The following is a 20,527-nucleotide window of genomic DNA, read 5'->3' on the forward strand; positions in this document are numbered from 1 at the left end:
TGTGAGAAGAGCTAAGATGGGAAGAGGGAAAAGAGAAAGAGGTAAGGAACCAGGAATTTATTGGGAAATAGATTTTACGGAAATGAAACCCGGAAAATATGGGCACAAGGATATGTTGGTTTTTGTGGATACCTTTTCAGGCTGGGTGGAAGCTTTTTCCGCCAAACATGAGATAGCAGGAGTGGTAGCCAAAAAGCTACTAGAAGAAATAATTCCTAGGTTTGGGCTGCCTCTTGCGATTGGGTCAGACAATGGCCCTGCATTTGTGAGTTCAGTCTCACAGGCATTGGCCAAGGCCATGGGCACAAATTGGAAACTACATTGTGCCTATCAGCCCCAGAGTTCTGGGCAAGTAGAGAGAATGAACCGGACTCTTAAAGAGACGTAGACAAAACTAATTCTGGAGACTGGCAGTGGATGGGTAGATCTCCTTCCTTTCACCCTCCTCAGGGCCCGATGTACACCCTATTTAAACAAGGTGACCCCATTTGAAATAATGTTTGGGAGGACCCCCCCCCACTCTGTCCTTGGCTACAGGAGGTTGTCCTAGCAGAAATGACTGATCAGTCTGTACTCCAGTCACTGCAGGCCTTACAGTCTGTCTTAAAAAGAGCCCACGCAAGGATCTGAACTGCCCACACTGGGACGGAGACGGGGGTGGGGGGTGGGGAACCACATCCTTACCAACCCGGGGACTTGGTTTGGATACATCGCTATCAAGTGGGGAACTTGGAGCCTCGCTGGAAGGGACCGTTTACTGTTATCCTAACCACCCCCACGGCAGTAAAAGTAGAAGGCATTAGGGCCTGGGTTCATGCGGTCATATCAAATGAGCCAAGAGTAAGGACGCCCCCCAGAAATGGAAGCTGCAGCCAACAGACCCCGCTGACCATGGACTAAAACTAAGACAAAAAAAAAAACAAAAACCTAAGTTTATTATTGCTGTACTAAAGAAAATTGGAGCGATAAAATGTTAGTCATACATGCTCAATATAACATAGAACTAACTGAAAAGTCAAGGATTTGACTAATCTCCAAAGAAAAGGAGGGAATGTAAGGGCCTGCCCCTCCCAGAGGAACTGGCTTGTGGACCCCAGATGTAGGGGCGGGGCAGGCCGGGTGGAGACATCAAATCGGTGGGGCGCGCATATATCCACTGGGGTGAATTGGGATTCAATTGGCCGCCTGTGTAGGGGTAGGGCTCAACCACCCCCATAAAGGTTGGTCTGCGAGGCTGTTGAGGGGAGAAGAAGGAGAGCTGTCAGAGGAAGAAGGAAGAAGAAGCAGCAGAAGGAGAAGAGTCAGCGGGAGCAGCAGAAGAAGAGTCGGCGGAAGCAGAAGAAGAGCTGTAACAGGTCTTGTAAGAGCTATAAGCGCTGCCGGCGGTCCCGTCCCGGGCAGCCCTGAACCACCGGCGGCCCCGAGTCGCCAGTGGCCCTGAGCTGCCGGGGGTCCCAGTGGCCCCGAGCAGCCAAGCCGCCAGTGGTCCCACCGCCTGCGGCCCCAAGCTGCCAGCAGCCCTGAGCCGCCAGCGGCCCAGACGCCAGCGGTCCCAACGCCAGTGGTCCAGACGCCAGCGGTCCTGTGCCACCAGCACCCCGACGCCCGTGGCCCTGAGACGCCTGTGCCCCAAGACACCAGCGGCCCCAACGCCAGCGGTCCCAACGCCAGTGGTCCAGACGCCAGCAGTCCCGTGCCACCAGCACCCCGACGCCCGTGGCCCTGAGACGCCTGTGCCCCAAGACACCAGCAGCCCCAACGCCAGCGGCCCCGCCCACACACCGCAAACCTCAGCAGATATCATTTGATCACAGCATAACTGATGTATGGTAAAGGAACTGTTTTGTGGAGGATTAAAAATGTATTCATCACAGCCTTCAATGTAATGTACTTGTACTTCTTATCTCCTGTTCTTCAACCTTAAGGGGAAACCATCATTTTATTTTACCAAAAACAAATTTTCTCTCATTGTAGTTTCTGTCTTCCCTAGAGAACAGAATTGAGGCGTTGTCTAGCAATAAAGTGGGGAAATCATTTCCTCTGGAGAAAACATACTCCCTGTTGGTCACCTCCCTCAGCTATTCACTGAGAAGATCTTTTGTGGTTTCAGTTACGGTAAAACTCTGGATTTTAGCCAAATCCTCTGAGTTCAAAAGTACAAAGCACTTTAGGACGCTTGCTCTTTCTGAATGTTTTTTCAAAGGTTAAAAATTAAATTTTGAAAGACTACCCAGGGTAAAGAAGAGAGACAGACACTGAGTCTCCAACATGAAGCTTGCTCATGTTATTTTGTTACATTTGTGCTTCTGCCTAAGTTTTTGCAAGGTAAGTAATTCAATATTTATGTAGACTATTTTAATTTGTTTTTTAAATATTATCAAAATGTAAATAAGGTGTTAAAGACATGGGGGAAGTGATGAAAAAATAAAATAAGAGGAAGTCAGAGAGGGAGACAAACCGTAAGAGACTCTTAACTATAGGAAACAAACTGAAGGTTGATGGAGGGGAGGTGGGTGGGGAGATGGGGTAACTGGGTGATGGGCATTAGGGAAGGCACTTGATAAAATGAGCACTGGCTGTTACACTTAACTGATGAATCACTGAACTCTACCTCTGAAACAATACACTATGTGTTAATTGAACTTAAATAAAATAACATTTTAAATAAATAAATAAGATAAAAAGTAAAAAAAAAAAAAGAAACCTTAAGTATATTATTTTGACTTAGAGATTACATAGTTCAGATACCAACATCTGCAGTATATAGTCAGTAACAAAGATTTTATGTTAATATCTTGATGAAAGAGCTTTAAAAAATTGCTTTTTTCATGTGCTCTTATCTGTACATAGAAATTGAACTGAATGAGAATTTTACTAATATAGGTCTGTAATTTATAGTAATTATATTAAATCAAAAAAATATCTACCAGACTCCTCCTACATGCAAGGTGTAGCGCTGGGCAAAGAGCATGTCTGATCTCCAAATAGCTCTTTGTACGGTTGTAGAAAAATGACATAAACATGACAATGAGGAAATAATAAGATTTAAATAACTTTTGAGAAGGAACTTTTGAAAGATATTTAATTGCCAAAAATGTTACAAATATCATGTGTCAAAGGACCTCAATGAGAGGAAAAATCCCTTCCTGCTGAGAGGTCATGAAGAGTTTATGGACCAAGTGGGATTTGAGCTGGATTCATAATTCTGGGTTACTGTAGAGAAACAGAGTGATTTGCATGCTTTTCAGCCTGGAAAAGCAGGAGGTGCTACGGTAGAAGATTGGTAAAGCCCTAGTCTCCTCCAGGTGAATAAATCCATTTGATTAGAATGGAAACTTTGTGGGGAACTTGGGTAGTCAAAACTGGTATGACAGATTATAGCCAGGTTGGAAGGTCATCTATTAAGGTTAGATAGACTTAAGATCTCTTAGACAACTGTTGATGATTGCCTACTTTTGTGGTCAAATCATTTTGAAACAAGATTACAAAAACTGTCTTAATGCCAGCTTAGAGAAGCAAATATTTAAAGAAAACTAAGAAATGAGAATTACTGATTTTAAGTTTCCTGTAATTCTAAAATATATATGCAGTGCTTGTAACAGAGAACAAATGGAAATAAATTAAGTGTTCATTGAAAAGAAATTGATTAAATTATTGTACATCTATAAAGGAACTATCAGGTAGCTATTAAAATGATGCATTTTATATTTGTTGAGAAAAAAGCCTTACTAAAATCTTACTTTTGTTAAAGAAGAAAATATACATACATTTATGTATCCATGTGTATGTGTACATATGTGCACACACACACACACACATACACACACACAAATACACACATATAGCTGCTCATGTAAACAGCAATTTAAAAGTTCCTGGAAGGTATATATCAAATAGATACCAGTTGGTATCTCAGGTGATGCGATTACTGGTGATTTTTATTTTTTGTTTTATATACATTTGTGAATTTTCAGAACTAAGAAATTCTGTTTTATTCGTTATTCATTTTTTTAAAATACCAAATAAATATGTATTACTTTGGAATAGGAAAAATTTATTTTTGAGGAAAAGACATTTCAGCCACATTTTTGATTCCCAGAACAAAAACAAAAGAGTATTATTCACTTATAGAAAGGGAAGAGCCTCTTTTACTGAATAATCATTCAATAATAAAGTTGTCTTCTTTTCTTTAAAAACAGAATTTTGTAGGAATATTAGTTTATAAAATATTAGTTTATAAAAGAAAAATATTAGTTATAATATTAGTTTATAAAAGAAAATGGAATACTGAGAGATAACCATTTTTTATTAGCATATAATATATTATTTGTTTCAGTGCTACAGGTCCGTGAATGATCAGTCTTACACAATTCACAGCACTCACCATACATAGCACACACCCTCCCCAGCACCCAGCCATCTCCTCCAGCAAACCTCAGTTTTTTGAAATAACCATTTTTAAATGGAAGTTGCCGTAGAGACAACATAAATGTGTTCAAAGAAGTTTTAAAATGTGTCTACATTTTCTAAATGAAATCAAATACATACATCTGGGAGAAATTTTTGTTATTTTGAAAGCTAGGACCAGATTTCCCTCTAAGGAATAAAAAGTCCCATCCCTTTTATATCAAAACTTTTTGATGGATTTATTTGAAAGTGGATTATATCGATGGCAGGAGTGAACTGGCAATGGGATAGACTTAGGTTGTTCTGAATAGTGAAGTGAGAATTCTGGTTTTATTGCCCAGACATAGAGATAAGGGGACTCAGGTTTCTCTGGGAGATAAAACCAGAACACGGAGGGATTGGCTGCTGTATTAATAACCAAGGTATATTAAAGAGTAGAAATAGAAATAACCACTCAATATGGTTATTTACTACTGTGAAGTGTTGTGTTATAACATAAACTCTGACCAAACCTTAAATTTTTATTTATCCTTAAAGTTTATTACAAACCTGTTTATATCAGTAATATTTTGGAAAGAAAAAGCTAGGGTGATGTTCAGCAGAGTGAAGAGATGATGGAAAGACAATATGCAAAGGAAGCAACATGTAATGCAGAGAGTGAGGTCAGCAAAAATGGCAGAGTAGGCAAATCCAAACACTGTCTTTACATACACACACAGTCATGAAGACTGTCAGAAGAAACTTTGTCAGAACTCCAGTTATTAAACAAAGCCCCACAGCACCCAAATGAATACTGAATGAAGGAAAAGGCAACTTAAAAATGGGAGGAAAACTTTGTGGCATTTCAACTTGCCCTAGCCCTACACTGTCCCCAGTTCAGTAGCAGTCTTGAAGATAGCAGTCCACATGTGGAACTCTCATCCCTAGCTCTAGAAGGAGCAGAGCAGACATTATTTTAGAAGAATGGTGTTTGTCTATTTTAATCTGCCTGGAGGATACTGGAAAGACTGATCAAACATATTTGTCTTTGTTTTGCCTAACTCAGAACGCACTCAGAATGGAAAGCCAGTGGGCATTCCTCGAAAACATTGTGAGGCATCAAACAACCTGCAGCTACCCGGGACAAAAGATTACAGTTGAGACAAACAGTAGAGTGCCAAAGCCTGGGAGGAAAAGTTAGGGAAAGAGTTTCTGTGGGAAAATAACCATTCAAAATTCCCTGTGAATACTTAGGAATTTTTTAAAAAGCAGCACATATGTCCAGGGCAGGATGCATGTTCAGAAAAGGTCTAAGAAGACCCTAAACCAACACCTCTAGGTGATCTCTAGGCTCAGTGCAGGCATGATGAAGTGAAGGCTAAGAGAGAATTGTAAACGGCCTGGCTAAATATTGCGGGGGGGTAATCAAGCACAGGGCCAATTTGCAAAGTCTAGATGAGGTTTTTTTGTTACTGATTTGAGGAGTTTCTTATTCTTTATATTTCATTTCTTTCTCTTCTCTTCCTTCTCTTTCCCTTTCCTTTTCCTTTTCCCTTCCTCTTCCCCTTCTCCTTCCTCTCTTTCTCTTTCTGTGTCTCATTCAAAGAAATATTTGTCTAAACACTAGCTGAGTGCAAGGTAAAGGAACAGAAACTTCAGAAACCACACATGACAAAAAACAAACTTTGTTTTACAAAAACAGTTTAGATAACTCACTAAACAAACAGCTACAGTCTATAGCAAGAAAGAAAAGCAAACCTTGAGGAGAAAGAAAAATCTGATTTCAAGAGTTACTGCATTATAATATTCAAAATGTCTAGTTTTAACAAAATGATGAAGCATGTAAGGAAACAAGAAAATATGGCCCTTTCACAGGAGAAATTAACAGAAATGAGTAAGAACAGACTTTGGACTTACTAGACAAAGACTTTAGACTGACTATCTTAAATACTTTCAAAGAGCTAAAGGAAACCAGGAAGATGATGTATGAGCAAATACAAAATATCAATGAAGGGATACATAGATATCATAAAAATCAGAAATTCTGGAGCAGAAATGTATAATGACAGAAATGAAAAACTTACTAGAGTTTTAATAACAAATTTGAGCAGACAGAAAAGTAAGTGAACTTGAAGATTAGTCAATTAAAATATCAAGTTTGAAGAGCAGAAAGAAAAAAATAAGAGAAACAGAGCTTAAGACCTGTGGGACACCATTAAGAACACCAAAATATACATAAAAGGAACCTCAGAAGAGAAGAGAACATGTTAGAATATTTGACAAAATAATAGCCAAAAACTTCCCAAATTTGAAAAAAGATATGAATCTACAGATTTAGGAAGCTTACCGGCCCCCAAAAGATAATGCAAAGAAGTCCACACCAAGGCACATTGTAATGAAATTGTTAAAAGCCAAGGAACAAAACAATATCTTGAAAGCAGCAAGAGAAAAGAAACTCATCATGGACAAGGAATTTTCAGTAAGATTACGAGTATATTTCTCATTAGAAACCATGGAGGCATGGAGAAAGGAGTGGGATGATACTCTTAAAGTGCTGAAAGAAAAAACTGTCAATCAATAATTCTATATAGAACAAAACAAGCCTTTAAAAATGAAAGAGAAATTAAGATATTTTCAGATAAACAAAAGCTGATGGAGTTAGTTACTAATAGACAAGAAACTCACTCTAAGAAAGTCCTGTAAGCTGAGCAAAAATATGCTAGACAGTAGCTGGAAGCCATAAGAAGAGATAAAGAACTTCAGTAAAGATAACTAAATAGGTAAATACAAAAGTCGGTGAAATTTTATTTTTGGTTTGTAGCCCCTCTTTTTATTTCACGTGACTTAAAAGAAGAATGTAGAAAAAATAATTATAAATCTATGTTAACATGCATAAAATTCATAAAGATGTAATGTGTGACCATAACAACATAAAAGGGGGTGGGGTTTACAAGCAACAACATGTAAGAGCAGGGTTTTTATATGCCCTTGAAGTTAGGTTGGTATCAATTCTAACTAGATTGCTCTACATTTAAGATGTTAAGTATAATCTCCATGTCAGCCACACACAAAAAAATCTTAAAAATATATAGAAATAAGAAAATCAAAAGAGTTCACTACGAAGAAATCAACATACACAAAAGAAGTCAATAACAGAGGACATAAAGAACAATAATTACAATACAGAGAACAAATTGCAAAACAACAAAAGTTAGGCATTCCTTATAAACAACTTAAATGTAAGTGGGTTAAATTCTCCAATGAAAGGCATAGATTGGCAGAATTTATTTTTTAAAAAACTAACCATGGTCCAACTATATGCTATATGCTATATACAAGAGACTCTATATACATGATCCAGCTATATGCTTTATAAAGAGACTTTAGATCCAAAGACACAAATAGATTGAAAGTGAAAGGATGGAAAACAATATTCCATACAAAGAGTAACCAAAACAGAGCTGGAAGTAACAGCACTAATATCAGATGAAACAAAGAACATTAGATATTGATAAAAGAGTTCATCTAAAATATATAATTATAAACATATACACACCAAACGGTCGAATCCAAAATACATGAGACCATGACATAACGGAAGGGAAGAAGAGAATTCTATAATAATAATTGGAAACTTCTATATCCCACTTTCTGTAATAGAATTTCCATAATAGAAAATCTAGACAGAATATTAATAAGAAAATAAAGAATTTTAATAGCACCATAAATCAACCAGACCTAACAACTAGACAGATAGAGCACTACACCCAACAGAAGCAGAATACACATTTTTTTTCAAGTGCACATAGAACATTCTCCACCATAGGCTATATGTTAGGCCACAGAACATATCTCAATACATTTTAAAATGTTAAAATAATAAGAAATAGTTCCTCTAAAGATGATGGAATAAAACTAGAAATCAGTAACAGAAAGGAAACTGGAAAATTCACACATATGTGGAAATTAAACAATATACTTAAAACAACTGGTGGTCAAAGAAATCACAGAGTAAATTAGAAAACACTTAGAAATGAATGAAAGCAAAAATACAACATACCAAAACATATGAGATATGGCAAAGCAGTTCTCACATGGAAATTTATAGCAGTAAATGTCTACACTAAAAAAGAACAAAAATCCTTAATCAAAAACCTAACCTTACACCTTACAAGAACCAGAAAAAGAAGAGCAAGCTAAATCCAAAGCTAGAAAAAAGAAGGAAATAATAAAGATTAGAATGGGGAATATACTGAATTTTGTCAAATGCTTCATATTTCTGTGGTGTTGGTAATTATTTCTGTTTCATTTCTGACTTTATTTATTTGGGTCCTCCATTTTTTCTTGATGAGTCTGGCTGAAGGTTTATCGATTTTGTTTATCTTTTCAAAGAACCAATTCTTGGTCTTATTGAGCTTTTCATTTTTCTGTCTCTATTTCATTTATTTCTGCTCTGATCTTTATTAGTTCCTTCCTTCCACCAACTTTGGGCTTTGTTTGTTCTAGTTCCTTCAGGTATAAGACTAGATTGTTTATTTGAGATTTTTCTTGTTTTTTAAGGTAGGTTGGCATTGCTATAAATTTTCCTCTTAGAACTGTTTTTGCTGTATTGCAACAATTTTGGACCATTAAGTCTTCATGTTCACTTGTCTCTATTTTTCCTCTTTGATTTCCTCACTAATCCATTGGTTACTCAGTAGCATGTTGTTTAGCCTCCCAAAAAAGTAGAAGAGGAAGATGGTGAAGGAGGAGAAGGAGGAAAAGAAAAGAATGTAGATGGAAAAAAAAAATGGTAAGATAATAGAATCAATTAAACTACAAGCTGGTTCTTTGAAAAGATCAACTAAATTGACAAACCTTAGCTAGATTGACAAAAAAAGAAACAAATAAAATCCGAGAGTGAAAACATTACTGCTGACCTTACAGAAGTCAAAAGAATGATAAGAGTTCTGTGAACAATTATATGCCAACAAATTATAACCTAGATGAGTGGACAAATTCCTACAAACACATTACCAAAACTGAATCGAGAAGAAATAGTAAATATGAATAGACACATAACCAGAGTTGAATCAATAATTAAATTTTTTTTCATCAAAGAAATGTCCAGTATCAGATGGCTTCATTCATAAATTCTACTAAATATTGAAAGAATTAACATTAATTCTTCTCAAACTCTTAACTCAGAAAAGGAGTGAATACTTAATTCATTTTATGAGTCCAATATTACTCTGATAACAAAGTCAAAGATACCACAAGAAAAGGTACAAAGCAGAAATAAAAGCTATTGTCTTCACTGACCTCCCCCCATATCAGATATTCCCAGAGATTTCCAGCATTCGTCATTCCTCTGTGTAAGTCCAGAATTCCATCCAGCATAACTTTCCTTCTGCTTAAAGGACTTTTTTTTTAACTTTTCTTGTAAGGCAGATATACTGGTGATTAATTTTTCACCTTTTTTGTCTTAGGAGGTTGTTATTTGCCTTAAACTTTTAATGATGGGGCACATGGGCGGCTCAGTGATTAAGCGTCTGCCTTTGGCTGAGGTCGTTATCCCAGGGTCCTGGGATCGAGCCCGACATTGAGCTTGCTGCTTGGCAGGAAGCCTGTTTCTCTCTCTCCCACTCCCTCTGCTTCTGTTGCCTCTCTCACTGTCTCTCTTTCTCTCTGTCAAATAAGTAAATAAAATCTTTAACGAGAAAAAAACTTTTAATGATATCTTTGTTAGGTATAGAAGTATAAGTCAACAGGATTCCCCCACCCCAATATTTTTTAACTGTTACTCCACTATCTTCTTACTTGCATTAGTGATGAGACCTCTGCTGTCACACTAAACCTTTGTTCCTTTGCCCATATTGTGTCTTGTCTCTTTGGTTCTTTGAAGATTTTCTCTTTGTCGCTGGTATTATTTGAACAGTTTGAGTATGATATGCCTTCATGGAGTTTCCTTCATGTTTCTTCTGCTTGGGGTTCATTAAACTTGTTGGAACTGTGAATTTATATTTTTCATCAAATTTAAAAAAGTGTCAGCCACTGTTATTTCAAATATACTTTTTGTTCCCATTTCACTCATTCCTTCTTTGGAACTCCAGTTACACACATGCCATGCCACTTGAATTTGTTGCACAGCTCATTCATACCTTGTTTGATAAATCTTTGGGTTTTCTAATCTTTTCTTCTGCCAAGTCCTACCTGTAGTTAGTTCCATCCAGTATAGTACTTTTTTTTTAAGATTTTATTTTTTTATTTGACAGAGAGAGAGAGATCACAAGTAGGCAGAGAGGCAGGCAGAGAGAGAGGAGGAAGCAGGCTCCCCACTGAGCAGAGAGCCCTATATGGGGCTCGATCCCAGGACCCTGGATTCACGACCTGAGCCGAAGGCAGAGGCTTTAACCCTCTGAGCCACCCAGGTGCCCCTATAATACTTTTTTAATCTCAAATATTGTAGTTTTCAACTCTAGAAGTTCAATTTGGATCCCTGATGTTTTTCATGTTTTTGATTAACCGTTTTAACATGTAGAATACAGTTATAATAAATATTTTAATATCCTTGCCTGCTTATTCTAACATCTGTGCTAGTGTTCTGGGTGAATTTCAGCTGATTGATTTTTCTCATTATGAATCATATTTTGCTGCATCTTTGCATGCCCAGTATTCTTAATTGGATATCAGATACTATGAATCTTACTCTGCTGGATGCTGAGTATTTTTGTATCCTTATAAATATTCTTGAACTTTGTTCTGAGATGTAATTAAGTTACTTGAAAACAGTTTGATCCTTTCAGGTCTTGGCTTTAAGCATTCTTTTTTTTTTTTTTTTTTTTAGATTTTATTTATTTATTTGACAGACCGAGATCACAAGTAGTCAGAGGAGCAGGGGGGGGGGGGGGAGGAAGCAGGCTCCCCGCTGAGCAGAGAACCCTATGCGGGGCTGGATCCCAGGATGCTGGGATCATGACCCGAACTGAAAGCAGAGGTTTTAACCCACTGAGCCACCCAGGCACCCCGGCTTTAAGCATTCTTACATAGGACCAGAAATCCCCAGGAATCACAAGTGGTGAGAATGAGCACTGTTCATGAGCCCTGTCACCTAGAATTCATTTCGGTGGTTCCTTCCCCAGTCTGTGGTAGTTTCGTCACACACACGTGCTGATAAATAATCACTGAATACTCAGAGGGCATCTGCTAAGAAGCTCCAAAATCACTATCCTTCTTTGCCTGATGTCCAGTATCTTAAAAGTCATTGCTTTCCATATTTTGTCCATTTCTTGGTTGTTTTAAACTGAAATATACACCTGGTCCCTATTATTCAATCTTGATGGGAAGCAAAAGAATTCTTATTTAATGTAATTTTAATATATTTTAATTTAGATAGCCACATTTGGCCAGTGGCTCTTATATTAGATAGTACAGTTAACAATTGCTGGTTTTACCGAGATTGATTTTTTAAAATACAAATGTAAACTACAAATGAGCATATTTTTAAAAATGTATCCTTTAATAGTCATTATATTGAGTTAATTCAATGATCTCTCAGTTCAGCCCTGTTAGAGGCAGTCTCATATACATTATACATTGGAATTGTTCAAGTTCATTTCAGGTAGAGCTCCTGTCTCCAAACTCCATGTTATCACATTTTTCTGAATATAAATAGATTCAAAATAAACAGTGTTGTCAGAGTGAATTTTAAGGATGAAGGGATGAAGAAACAAGTTGAGCTTTCAGTTTTTTCATTCTAATGACCATTTGGAATTTTTGTTTTTAAAATATAAAATAATAAAACAGTGCAGACCAGCAGGTGTGCCAAGTGCAAACAATAGTATATACAGGATATATTTTACCAAATTTGAATAGTATTTTTTAAATAAATTTTATTCTTATAAATGTATTTACTTGTTCTTAAACTGCAATATTATTGGGGCATCTGGGTGGCTCAGTCAGTTAAGCATCTGCCTTCATCTCTGGTCATGATCTCAATGTCCTTGGATTGAGGCCTACATCCGGCTCCCTGCTCAGTGGGAAGCCTGCTTCTCCCTCCCTCTGCTGCTGCTCCTCTCCTTGTGCTCTCTCATTCTCATTCTCTGTCAAATTAATTAATTAATTAATTAAATCTTTTTAAAAGCCTGCAATATTATTATTCATTACTATAACAGACCTATATATAGGTATAATTTTTTCCCTTTTTCACCAAATGCATTTATTATGTAGTTAAAAATATTTATCTAATTTTTCCTTATTTGTACTGTACTATATTTTTTATTCTTTTATTTTTATAAACATGGTTTTATATATATGAATTTCAGTGAAAGAAGATGTTTGCTCTATACATTTTTCTGCGTAATATATCATTCATTTTTTTCATGGTTTTTACTGAAAATAATTTTATTGTGTAGGAAGTAATGTTTTATAAAAGTATCTGTTCTGGGGGCACCTGGGTGGCTCAGTTGGTTGAGCGTCAGACTCTGTTTCCACCCATGTCCTGATCTCAGGATCATGACCCCAGGGTAGTGAGATTGAGCGTGGTGTTGGCCTCTGAGCTCTTGCTCATGCAGAGCTTGAGATTCTGCTTGAGTTTCTCTCTCTCCCTCTCTCTTCCCCCCCTCCCTTGCTTGCTCTCTTGCTGTCTCTCTCTAAAATAAAATATATATATTTTTTAAGGTGTATGTTCTGTGTGTCAAATACACTAGGCTTGCCATTTTTCAATAGACGAACACTTTTTTGCAACTCCTATTCCAAAGGGCTGGTTTCTTTAACATTCAGAGTTCCTACAAAACAAAACAGCCAAACAAACAAATAAACAAGACAGCAATCCAGTATACATCAGCAAAAGATATGGTTAGTGCAAGGAGAAAAATAAAAATCTCTCTTAAAGTTTGAACGTATTGAAAGATGTTCAGCCTCACTCATTGGGGAAAATTGCAAATAAAACTGTACTCTGATAACATTTTCATATGCTAGATTGGCTAAGATAAAAAAAAGTTTAGTGAGGCATGTGTTCTGTGGTCAAGATTATGGAAAATAGGCACTGTCATAGATTGATGATGGGAATGCAAATGAAAACCTTTATAGAGAGAAATTAGGCAATATCTATCGAAGTTAAAAGTGCTAATTTTTTTTATTCAGCAGTTTCACTCCCAGGTAAGTACTGACATGTATTTAGTATATGTGGGAAATGATGTGTATTTTATAAAAAGATTCACTGTAACATTAGTTATAATGACAAAACATTGGAAAGGGCCACTGGTTGCAAATTGCACTAGTGTTGGGCGACAGAGGTAGGAAAGAAAACATGAGCTCATGTGCAGTGATGATCTCTGGAAAGATTCACAAAGAACTATTAAATGGTTGACTCTGAGGTGGGCCTGTGTAGGTTGAATGGATAAGGAAAGAAAGGGAATATACTTTTTATAGGCACCCTTTTGAACCTATTTGTAATATTCCTTTGTGTTTCCTGTTTTTAAAAAATTAATTAAAAATAAAAACAACAAAATTTCAGCCATCTTACCTTCATAATAAAAAACAAAACAAACAAACAAACAAACAAAAACCCAATAAACTAGGCCAATGATTTTTTTTCATCTCTGAGGCAAAAATAATGGAATTGATCCCAAAGCAATGTTTTCAATTTTTAAAGAGCAAGGTATCAGGGTCCACCCTACCTATGCACACCATACAACCATTTTCCTACCATTTCCAACAACAACATGCTGGTCCTAGGACAAACAGGGTAGTTATTTAAAAAAGAAAACAAACAGCAAAAATATCAAAATTCAAATTCTTTATGCAAATTAAAACAATTCATCATTATGTATTAGTAGAGAAATATTACTTTTTTATCTGAATAGGACAGCGGCTGCTTACGTATCTGATTGTCGAGGTATCAGAGCATGACTTTATATCAGAAACAGGTGTAATGCAGGATGGACAGATCAAAGGAGAGAAAAAAATGTAGAAAAAATTGCTAGCAAAGACCAGGATGAGAAGAAACTGAAGCCACAGAGGGGCTAAGACTCTTTCAATGGAAAGACTTCCCATATAGTGATTAACTTTCAGAATAGAAGCTCTTTATTCACTTCTGGAAAAAACCCAAAATTTCATATTATTTACTCTTTTTGAATCTTTTCCATTTTTTTCTCAGTGTTTTCCAGGGATATGATGATTGTGCCAGTTAGTTAATGCCATGATAATAAAATCACCATAAAATCTCAGTGGCATAAAATTTTATTTAGTGTACTAGTCTGCAGGTTGGCTGGTGATCAGGTGATCTAAGCTGGACTCTGTTAGAGTGTTTCTTTGCTAGCCTGGCCTTGTTCTTCTCATAGCTATGGCAGAGAAGCAAAAGGACAAACCATTTGGACAAATACTTTCCAATCTCTTGTGTCCCATCTGCTAACTTCCTGTTAATTAAAGCAAGTCACATGGCCAGACCCAGAGTTTAGAGTTAAGAAAATACACCCTGCCCCCAGTGAGAAGCACAGCAAAGGACTGGAAGGTAGGGAGGGTAGAACTGGAGCCACTTGGAATCCGCCACAGTTGCCATCATATTTGCATTTCTATAGGGACTTAAATGTTTATTTGGTTTTCCCATGTATTTTTCATTTGATCTCTCAAACAGTTCTGTGAGAATATTATTTTTATTTTCCACATTTTATGGAAGAACAGAATCAGAAAGTAAAGTCATTTACTGAAGATCACATAGCTACGGAGCCGTGGAAGGGGAGCAGTGGAGGCCTTTTCTGTGCTTTGGTCATTGTTAATGGTTCTTTTTCCTTTGTTTATAGGATATAGATGAAAAACAAAAACAATGGACAAAGACAACACAGGTAAAGCTATACAGCTGTATATTGGGGCTAATAGGAGTTTGTTTCTTGATTTCTAATTGCCAACCATCTATTTAATATTGTATCATTGTAGCCGTGCCTAGAATAAAAAGACAAAATTCACATCAAAATAATTGCTACATCATTGCAAATAACCAAGGAAAGGGTCAAAAACAAACCAAACCAAAACAAACCCATATGCACAGAAAAGTAAGGTAACTAAAGGAGTTGAGTTATGTTTTGTAGATGAATAGACTATAGTCATGATTGCTAAAAATTTTTGAACATGTGCTTCTAGTGTATGTGAATATATTTAGTAATAAATAATAATTACACTGCTATATAAATAATGCACCCTAAAAAACAAATACAATTTTAAGCACATAAATAATATTTTAATAATGTTCATCAATCTCAATGAAATAATGTCATTAAACACACTTTATTATTTTTTAAAATTTTTCATTTGCCTTAATGGCATATTAGCTGCAAAAGATACTTCAGAAAGAGGAACACACAAGAAACACATAGGGAGAGGTTCATCATTAATGATACCAGATATAAATCTATATTTCAAATACTCATTTTAATTCTACTAACTGGGTGACAGGACTGACTTCTGTCATATTTTATTTTATTTTATTTTATTTTATTTTATTGTTAAATAATACAAATAAAATTATTTAAATAATATAAATAAAACTATTAAATTTTATTTATTGTATTTTATTAAAATATTTTATTATATTTATCATATTTTATTGTTTTTACTCCCATGATGTGGCTGATGAACAGCTTCTACTAGGGTTAGAGTTGTAGACTCTGCCATTTGCTTTTCCAGTGGTGTTGCGCTTTGGCATTTTTTTCAATCCAACATTCATTTCATGCTATGAATCTTTAAACCACTTACCCATTTGTGAAGATTATTTTTAGTTAAAACTAAATCATATAATCCATAACAGTCCTTAATATGGCAAATGTATATGATCCTCCATCTTTATACAAAAACCTTCTCCTTACTCAATATCCCCTTCCAATTATCACCCCATTTCTGTGTCCCTTTACATCTAAACTCTCAAAAAATTTCCTATTGCTTTTGCTTGCTTGAGTGTCTTTCTAAACCATTCCCATACTGTACTCCTGCTGTCTCTTACCAGTTTCCTGACCAGTGACCATCCCATTTAAAGCATACAAAATCCCATATTCCCATTCCCTAAATACATTCTGCACCATCCCTCCTGTGTTTTGCTAACATCAGCCCTCTGCCAGCATCTGTCCTTTCTCACCTTGCTCAAATGCTACCACCTCCATGAGGCCTTTTTAAATTCCCCGAGGAAAGTTAAGCAGTTAATTTATTAATTCCCCTAGAAAGCCTAGCTCTCTTCCATTCTGGCTCTCCAAGAGTACTGTGTTATATTTGTACCACTGCTATATCAATTACCACAATCTGCCTTCTCCTCAGTTATTATGTTTCTGTCTTATTGCCTACATATCAAGCCCTTGGAAGACAGAGCCCATGTACATTCATCGAAAAGAAACTTTATACACAGTAGGAGTTTAACAAATGATTTTGCATTTATTAATAAAATTGACCAATTTATTCATCAGTTCATTCCACGAGACTATATTTAGCACCAATTTTGTTACTTCTTAACATGACTTATGAGATTCATTGATTTCTTCCAAGGCAGAATTTTATGTTGTCTTTAGGATAATAATAGCTCCTATTGATTTCATGCCTCGTACCTGTCAACCATTATATGTGTAGAATTTCTAAACCTTGCAATAGCCTTGCAAGAAGCTATTACCCCCATTTTCCAGATGAGGAAACACACATTTCATGATGGCAAGGGCATATAACTTTAAGTACCCAAGCTAGGAATTAAAGTCACATTTGTGATTCTGTAAGCGACTACACCACATCTCCTCATCTGTACTGTGGGCTGGGTGAGTCTGTTTTGTTCCTTTCTGTCACTTAATCATCTTCAAAAAGAAGACTTTAGTTTGTCAATGTTTATTTTGTGTTTTACAGCTTTCTGCAATAAAAAACACACCTCAAAATGATCTGGTAGACAAAAAGTGCTTAACTGAAAAATACAATCATCTCTCCTGCAGCAAAGTCTTCTGCCAACCATGGCAGAAATGCATCGATGGGACCTGTATTTGTAAACTCCCATATCAGTGCCCAAAGAATGGTACTGCAGTGTGTTCAACTAACGGGAAAACCTACCCAACTTACTGTCAGCAAAAGAGTGTTGAATGTCTTCGTCCAGAGTCAAAATTTTTAAATAGTGGAGCATGCACAGCTCAAGGTAGGAAAAGCCTAGTTGAATCTGTGACGTAACAAAGAAATTGTTTGCTCTACTTTCTATTAGAAAATAATTTTGCTATGAAATGTTACGATGCCAATTCAAAATTCCTCTCTAGACCCAGTTGCAATTGCGATGATAACCAAAGAAATTCAGGTCACCAGAATATAGTTAGCCTTCGAGTCCACTGCACAAGGCCCTGAGGCCAGTCCTTCCCCCTCAGTGCCTGTGCCACTCTCTGCTGCCTGGCCCTTCAAAATTATCCCCACCCTCACTTTGACTTGGCTAGCAGAACTATGCCCAGAGCCGTTAAGTTGGTTTAGAACCCAATGAACAAGTCTTTATGTGAGGTTGATACTAATAGAGAGGTGTACCTCTAGACCTCCAGTTCCAATAATTTCTTCCAGCATCCATCCCATCAGCCCCTACCCTTAGGGAGCCCCAACCCCACTGACCTTGATCTAAGGGGAGCTCAGGCCACTGCTAACCTAGGACATGCTCTAAGCTAGCAAACTTGGCACATCAGACAAAAGAGCTTGTCTACACTCCATCCAGGTTTCTAATGCAGTGAGGAGACTGGGATGCCAGTAGGTGGATTTGTGGAGTGGTTAAGGTTAGGAGTCTTATTGTCAGATTGAGTGGCAAGCCCCTCCACCCAATCTCAGTTATTGACAAGCTATGTGACTATCAGACCGCATTTTCCACATCTGTAAAATGTGAATGACACTAGTTCCTAACTCATATGACCCTCATAAAAATCAAATAAAATGATGTATATAAAGGTCTTCGCACAGTGTTTGGCACACAAAAAGAGCTCATGAAATTTTAACTATGACAGCAAACCTCAGGCTTATCTTCTAATATTAGTTATTGCAGGCACTTCATGAACTGATTGAAAAAACACTCAAAACATTCTCTCTTTAAGGATTTGTTTATTTGTTTTAGAGAGAGAGGGAAGGAGAGGGTGCAATGGGGAGGGACAGATGGGGAGGGAGACAAAAACTCAGAGTCCACGCTCAGTGAGGAGCTTGACTGGGGCTCAGTCTCACAGAGATTGAGATCATGACCTGAGTCAAAACCAAGAGTCAGGAGCTCAACCCACTGTGCCACCCAGGCACCGCAAAACATTCTTTTTAGTTACCATGACATATGATGGCACACAGCACCTAAATCTCTGTGTGATGCTGAGTGAAGAGGTTGAGGCACTGTAGAGCAGGAAGACGAGAGCTCCCTACTGCCTGTTGGACAGGAGGGAAGAAATACTGGAGATTACTTTGTCAGTGGCAGACTTTTGTTCTCTTGAGTCATTAAATGCCATAAATATATGAGAATACATAAAACTTTTTTACGTTCTAATTATTGTTTGGCTTACATTGAAGAGCACACACTTGGGAGTGAGATCAATATGGTAGCTTTCAATTCCTGGCTTCCCCACTGGAGCAAACAACTTAACCTCATGTGAAAACATGGGATAAATAATCAGTATAGTCTTCACAGGGCTGCCTCATGAAATAATTGCTTACTATTATTTGTTAAAATCTTCATGGTTTTCAAAGTTAATTTGAAATGCTCTTTTTTGTTATTTTAAAGGCTTTTCATCAAGAGGAGAAAAGGTGAATGCCTAAATATTGCTCATTCTTTTGGTTCTTTTAAATTTTAGGACAATTTAGTGTTTCTGTAAAGTACGGGGATACCACTTCAGAAGGAATCGTTGAAGTAAAACTTGTAGACCAAGATAAGGAAATGTTCATATGTAAAAAACCCTGGAGCATTATAGAAGCTAATGTGGCCTGTCTTGAACTTGGATTTCAGCTGTGAGTCCTTGTTGTCAGTGGATTTTCCCAGGATTGGTTTTATTGTTCCACCTATTTGCTTTTTTTTTTTTTTTTTAAGATTTTATTTATTTATTTGACCGAGAGAGAGAGAGCGCGCAAGCAAAGGGAGTGGCAGAGGGAGAAGCAGATTCCCCGCTGAGCAGGGAGCCTGAGGCAGAGCTGAACCCCAGGACTCTGGGATCATGACCTGAGCCAAAGCAGAGGCTTAACCAACTGAGCCACCCAGGCGCCCCAACTATTTGCTTTTTGATTACCCACTCTTTCTCTGCCTTAATTTCCTCATATGTAGCCTGAGAATATTAACTACCTGTCTCATAGCATTGTTATGAGGATTAAATATGTTCATGTTTCACTAGCACTTAGAACACCCCTGAGCACAGAGCACTTGTAAGTTTGTTGAAGTATCTGGATATATGAATCCTTTGTAGTTCCAGAGAATTGTAAATATGTTTATTACCATCTGTCTCTACTTGTCTATAATTATGTCCACTTTTTCATACCTAACATTGTTTATCTATGCCTTCTCTTTTTATCAATCTTAAAGAGATCTATTTGATTGTGCTTTTGATTTTTACATTTTATATGTAAATTGTCTACTATGACTTTCTCTCAACTTCATTAAGTTTGTTGTCCCTCTCCTTTTCTCTACTGTATTTTTCCTCATTCCTTGATTTAAATGCTTACTTAACTCACCAATTTGTAACTTTTCTTATTTTCTAATATAAGCATTTAAGGTACAAATATCCCGCTAGATAATGCTTCATCTGCATTCCATAAGTCTCAGTGGCATAAAGGTGGTGTTTATTTATTGTTCAATTAGAAATATTTTTAAATTTTCAGTATAATTTCTTTTTTTGATTTAGAAGTTTCTTTATTACTTCCCTAATGAATATATATCTGCTTTTAGTTAACTTTTTGTTATAGAGTTCTTATTTAATTGTATTGTGTTAAGAGAATGGTCTCTATATGATGATAATTGTTTAAATATTTGTTGACACTTGCTTTGTGCTAAGTATATTTTATTTTATTTATTTTGTGCTGAGTTTATTTTAAATGTTTCGTGTGCAGGGTTCTATATGATAAATATGTTGTCCATTAAAATAAGTCATCCTGTTAACTGCTTTGTTCAAATCTTTCCCTAATTATTTACATACAAGCTTTCTATGTCTTTATCTTT

At 36.6% G+C, this 20,527-nt stretch overlaps 1 protein-coding gene across 2 annotated transcripts in view; it reads left to right on the plus strand.

Moving 5' to 3' along the window:
* Nucleotides 1–2,211: 2,211 nt before the first annotated feature.
* CFI (complement factor I) overlaps nucleotides 2,212–20,527 on the plus strand; it is a 48,889-nt gene continuing 30,573 nt past the window's right edge. Inside the window, exons 1-4 of one of the 2 annotated variants that reach the window (XM_032859940.1) lie at nucleotides 2,212–2,325; nucleotides 15,168–15,209; nucleotides 17,239–17,518; nucleotides 19,176–19,329. In XM_032859940.1, coding sequence (XP_032715831.1) covers nucleotides 2,269–2,325; nucleotides 15,168–15,209; nucleotides 17,239–17,518; nucleotides 19,176–19,329 — 533 coding nt within the window. In that variant the 5' untranslated portion in view covers nucleotides 2,212–2,268. The remainder of the gene's footprint in view (nucleotides 2,326–15,167; nucleotides 15,210–17,238; nucleotides 17,519–19,175; nucleotides 19,330–20,527) is intronic. The other variant, XM_032859949.1, reaches the window with a different exon arrangement.

Source organism: Lontra canadensis, unplaced genomic scaffold (genome assembly GCF_010015895.1).
Source record: "Lontra canadensis isolate GAN:19392208 unplaced genomic scaffold, GSC_riverotter_1.0 scaffold1, whole genome shotgun sequence".
Classification (NCBI taxonomy): Eukaryota; Metazoa; Chordata; class Mammalia; order Carnivora; family Mustelidae; genus Lontra; species Lontra canadensis.